The 5,528-nt window shown below is 30.5% G+C and overlaps 1 protein-coding gene across 1 annotated transcript; it reads left to right on the top strand.

Moving 5' to 3' along the window:
- The first annotated feature begins 1,755 nt into the window (after window positions 1–1,755).
- Window positions 1,756–4,977, top strand: LOC149530408 (naringenin,2-oxoglutarate 3-dioxygenase-like). The gene is made up of 3 exons (XM_089810585.1): window positions 1,756–2,279; window positions 3,781–4,108; window positions 4,409–4,977. The coding sequence occupies exons 1-3, from the start codon at window positions 1,807–1,809 to the stop codon at window positions 4,685–4,687; spliced, it is 1,080 nt and encodes a 359-aa protein (XP_089666711.1). The 5' UTR covers window positions 1,756–1,806; the 3' UTR covers window positions 4,688–4,977.
- Window positions 4,978–5,528: the final 551 nt, after the last annotated feature.

Here is a 5,528-nt window from a genome sequence, read left to right as displayed (position 1 = left end):
AACTAAATAGGAAATGGTGAAGAGTGGTGCATCATGTAGATCTCAACTAGCAAGTGACTACGACTCCCTCCCTCAACCTTATCAAAAATATCATATATAAAGTAAAACATACAAGTACACCATACACATGCAAGTATGGGGTATGTATCCATAGAAAAAAGCATATAAATAATCCATCTACTGTCATCATCAGATAACTGAAAACTTTGTTTACTAGCATCATCATTGAAAGAATAATCATGCATACATGAAATAACTAGTAGCAAGGCAACTCATCATATAATCAACTTAGTATGAAATAATATCCAACAATCTGGAAACCAAATGCCACTAATCATCAAACATAATCATAAAGATGGTCCAAAAGAGTTCGGCAATTATAACTGAAAAGTAAACTAGCGGTAAGCAATACAGATGTATCCAAGATGAACCTCCACCTCTGAAATAAAAAATTTTAAGATTGTATGACCAACTTACTAAATATCATGCTTCTATTAATAGCAACTCTACAATGAGATAACCCTTATTCAAGAGACTAAAATGAAATATTTTTGGGTGATGCAAGATTTCTCTTACACCTGGAATGCTCTTGCATCAAAAGTTTATATTAATATATGCTTTCAAACACCTAAAGATATTATTGAATGAGTGATGTATAATTATCTCATTGTATAAAATAAAAATTACAAATCTACTAAAAATATTTTTATATGTATTATTCTTATCTATCTAATAACATTTTAAAATAATATCCTCCAAAAAACATGTATGCATTAAAAATTATTAAGTTTGTTTATATTTTATGACCTTTCAATGAGAGAGAATTAAGAAAATAAAATATATATACTATTTACATATATCCTCACCTATCTAATAACATTTAATAAAACAAGACATACATTACAATTTATTAAGTTTGTTCATATTATATGACATTCCAACCAAAAAAACAATCTACAAAATAAATTGAAGTGATGTTGCATAATTGGTGATGTTTACAGAACACCAAAAGTTGTGATGTATTTAGAAAAATGATGTGTACAAAATACCAAAGTTGGAAGGCTATTTATATTTCATGACCTTTCAATGAGATGAAATTAACAAAACAAATAAATATACTATTTACATATATGATACTTGTATAATAACATTTAAAAAACATATATACATAGCAATTTATTCATTTTATTTATATTATCTCGACTTCCAATCATAAATATCTACAAAATACCTTGAAGCCACATTGCATAAATGGTGATGTTTATATGTTTATACACCACCAAAGTAGTGAATTTAATAGAAAAAATAGATTATTACAAAACACTAACCATGATCTATTTAGAAAAATAAATTATTACAAAACACTAACTATGATCTATTTAGAAAAATAGATTGTTACAAAGCAACAAAGTCATGCTGCATAAATAGTGATGTGTACATAGCACCAAAGTTGTGATGTGTCTACAAAAATGGATGCTTACAAAACACCAAAGTTGTGATGCTTAAAAATGGAACGAGAAACAGTTCATTTGACCTAATTTCAAGCATTTACGTGGACAAGAATTGTCCGGTAAGCCCACCCACTTCAGTGCAAATTCCGTGCATTACAGTTTGCCACGAAATCCGGATTTAGCACCAATTAATTGACAACCTTTATTGAAGCCACCTACAACAATCTCATTTGACTTCTCCCTCCAAGATTAACTTGACACAGTCATCACCCCTATTAATTCTCATCTCAATCCTAAACAATTTATGGTTTTCATCACCTGCAAATCTTCTGATCATATTTGCTCTTAAGTCCCCATGGCTCCATCTGTACCAACTTCAGAAGAGAGTGTGATAAGCTTGGCAGAATCAGGAGTAAAAAAGCTGCCCACAAGCTTTCTGAAGGATGAGGATGAACGTTCAACGGTTCCTCACAATGTGTTCTGCCCTGATGTTCCTGTTATATCCCTCTTAAACTCTCAACATGGGTGTGAAAGAGAGAGGATAAGAGCCCAAGTGAAGGTGGCCTGTGAAGAGTGGGGAATATTTCAAGTTGTAGATCATGGAGTTCCCAAGGATCTTACCACCCTCATCATGAAGGACGCCATGGATTTCTTTGCACTCCCTTTGGAGGAGAAATCACAGTATTCTTTGAAGCCTGGTACATATCTTGGCTATGGCAATGGAAGCTTTATCAAGGATGATCCTCTCATGGATTGGAGAGAGCTCTATGTCACTAGATGCTTGCCTCGTGATCCAACTCTCTGGCCCCATAAGCCAGCCACCATGAAGTAAATTTGTTTATTTTTGTTTATTTTATTTTAGGCTGAAGATATTTCTATAATCTAGTAAAGAGATAAAATTGTTTGGAGATTCAATTGTGTGCACTCTTTTTTTCATCTACTTGAGATTCAATTGTGTGCACCCTCTATCAAGTAAATTGGCTAATTTTGTTTCATAAGGATAAAGATATTTCTATAATTTAGTAAAGAGATAAAGTTTGCTGGAGATTCTATTGCGTGCACTTTTTTCGGCATCTAATTTGAGATCACATTTAGTGATCCATTGATCTGATTGTTGATTCAAAGAATTATCTACACAATTGAACCATAAAACAACTTTGACTCTTATTCTAGTTTCTAATAGTTTTTCCAGAAGAATTATTCTCTAATAGTTTTTTCTAGAAGAATTATTCTACAAGAAAATAATTTTTTTTTCTTTCATTTTAATTACAAATCTAGAAATGATATACCAAAATGAAATAATTATCTTTATTTTAAAAATAGTATTTCATATATCTATTTGATTTTGTAATAATATATATACTTGTAAATAGAAAAATTAGAGTGAGATAATAGTTTTATTTTAAAAATAGTGTTTCATATGTTTGTTAAGTTTTGTTGATTCAGGTTTATTTTAGAATAGAGAATCATATGTCGTTTACAAACTATCATCCATAACTAGAAAATAGAATGAGATAATTTTATCTTTATTTCTAAAATAATATTCCAAATATCATTGAATTTTGATTAATCACTAAGTTGGGTTCTCTCACAAGATCAGTGTAGAATAGAATTGTATGTCATTTTGGGAAACTAACACTTAGTATTTAGAATGGAAGATTGTATGGTTTTTTTAAAGAAATTATCACTTATGATTAGAAAATGTAATGAGTAATTATCTTTATTTTAAAAATTAATATTTCATATATCTATTGGGTTTTGACTAATTGTTAGCATTGAATTTTGTGACAATATGTTATATAATAGAAAATCAATTATATTTTTGAAAAATTATGAAATTATAATTTGAAAGTAGAATTAGATCATTATGTTTATTTTAGAATTTAATATATTATATATATCCATTGCATTTTGACTAATTAATAGATATAGATCATGGAGTATATGACACTATTTTGTTAATTTTAGAAAGATATTTGAAAGAATAAGATGGTTATCTTTATTCAAAAAGAAATGTTTCTTAAAATCTTTTGATTTTGATTACTTACTAAAGTAGATGTGAAATAGATGTTAATTAGTAGATGTAGATCATAGAATATATGATAAGTATTTTGTTAATTGAAAAAATATATTGTATAATCATAAAATAAGACGACTATCTTTATTTGAAAAATATTGTTTCATAAATTCCTTTGATATTGACTACTCACTAAAAATAGATGCTAAAATACCCAAATACATTTAAATATATTTTAATTTCAATGAACGTTCTATACTTATCAAATGACACAATTGTAACTGTTTTAATAATTTGTTTGGATTTGTTTAGGAAGACAATTGCAGATTACAGTGATGCTATGGTGGAGTTGGTGAGAGAGTTGTTGGAGCTGGTATCAGAAGCATTGGGGTTGGAGGCCAAGGCCATAGAGAATGCTTTGGGGGATGCAGAGCAGAAGCTTCTCCTCAATTATTATCCAAAATGTCCACAACCTGACATGACCCTCGGATTAAAGAGGCACACTGATCCAGGCACCATAACTTTGCTCCTTCAAGATGAAGTTGGTGGCCTCCAAGTCACCAAAGATGATGGCAAAACTTGGGTCACGGTAGAACCCATAGAGGGAGCATTTGTGGTGAATTTGGGTGATCAGATGCATGTACGTATGATTGATTGATTCATATATTCATTTATTTCATAGTTCATATGAAATCTGCATATTATTCAATAGTTTCATGTAAGCTTCAATCTTTTTCACCCTCATCTTTTTGAATTCTAATATTTCTAATAATCTATGTTCTTGTGAATGGTTGATCCATGATAATCAGTAGTTTGTTCTTTATCAATCGATTGATTGATTTGCTTAGCTTCATATTAATAATCAGATTCATATAACTGTGAATCTCTTTCTACTTCTTGAATTCACCTTTGTTTTTTCCTTGTGTTGATCATTGGGCAGGTGTTAAGTAATGGTAAATTGAAGAGTGCGGATCATAGAGCAGTGGTGAATTCGAGCAAAACTCGATTGTCAGTTGTAACTTTTCACAACCCAAATCCGAATTCAGTGGTATATCCTCTGCATGGACTGCTTGATGATGAACATCCTACCAAGTTTGAGCGTTACATCTACAAAGAGTTTTATGCAAGGAAGATGACCCAACATATTCAAGAGAGACAGGAAAAACAATCAGGGAGTAAGGAAATCTGTGGCAAAGGTGATGAAACGGTGAAAGAATAGTACCATGTTATTATTATTATTGTATATATTGGTTTGTTCTACTCATAAATGTGTCTGAAAAGGACAACCAGGAGGAAAGGATCCATCAGACTAAGAATAAAGATCTAGTACTTAATGAGATCAAATAGGCCGCGCGGTTGGGTAAAGCATAAGGAATAGTATTCAATGGAATTAAATGTAGTGTCCCCTTGACAAAAAGTTGGTCAAGAATATGGTCTGCTCTTAAGTGTGAATAAATGTATTATTTTTCTTTTTACTGTTATAAAATATAGATAAGAGTTGAAAGTATAGACGAGGGCCTTTTAATTTTCGGGTGGGTTTCTTTTAAATATATATTTTTCTCCACAAAAAGAGTTTAATTATGTTAAGATTTGTTTTGTAGGGTAGTGGTTATATCTTAGTTTAATGTGAGTACTTAAATTAGATTGGTTTCAATTGCGGTATTTATATTTATAATGTTCTTAAGATTGCTTACAAACTTGGTATTCAAGTTCTAATCTTTGCAATTCTAGTAGTAGTTTTCATTCATGGAGGGTCACGATAAATTCAATCAATTAGTCAATATGAAGAGATTTCCTCGGTCCATAATTTAGAGATGCATTTTCTAAGATTGGTTTTATTTGGTGTGTTTCCATCAATATTTTGAATCACACTCTATGCGCAAGAAAAACTAAAACACCAAACACAATCAATCCCAGAAATTGCATCTCTCAATCAATTAGCGTTGTGTTGTATTCAAGTTCTAATCTTTGCACCTCTGCCAGTAGTTTCAATTCACGAAGAGTTGACATGAATTCAATCGATCTCAGATCTTTCTTAATTTTTAATCTGTTCTTAATTT

This window comes from Cupressus sempervirens, chromosome 11, assembly GCF_028749045.1.
Source record: "Cupressus sempervirens isolate cs-2001-9-10 chromosome 11, ASM2874904v1, whole genome shotgun sequence".
NCBI lineage: Eukaryota > Viridiplantae > Streptophyta > Pinopsida > Cupressales > Cupressaceae > Cupressus > Cupressus sempervirens.
The sequence above is the reverse complement of the archived record's forward strand: the minus strand, read 5'-3'. Positions and strand labels throughout refer to the sequence as shown.

What these genes read in the sequence shown, in the direction of transcription:
- LOC149530408 (XM_089810585.1), top strand. Translation starts at nt 1,807, where the DNA reads ATGGCTCCATCTGTACCAACTTCAGAAGAGAGTGTGATAAGCTTGGCA. An exon ending in CATAAGCCAGCCACCATGAA is followed by an intron (nt 2,280 to 3,780) that starts GTAAATTTGTTT and finishes GGATTTGTTTAG; the next exon opens with GAAGACAATTGCAGATTACA. An exon ending in ATTTGGGTGATCAGATGCAT is followed by an intron (nt 4,109 to 4,408) that starts GTACGTATGATT and finishes ATCATTGGGCAG; the next exon opens with GTGTTAAGTAATGGTAAATT.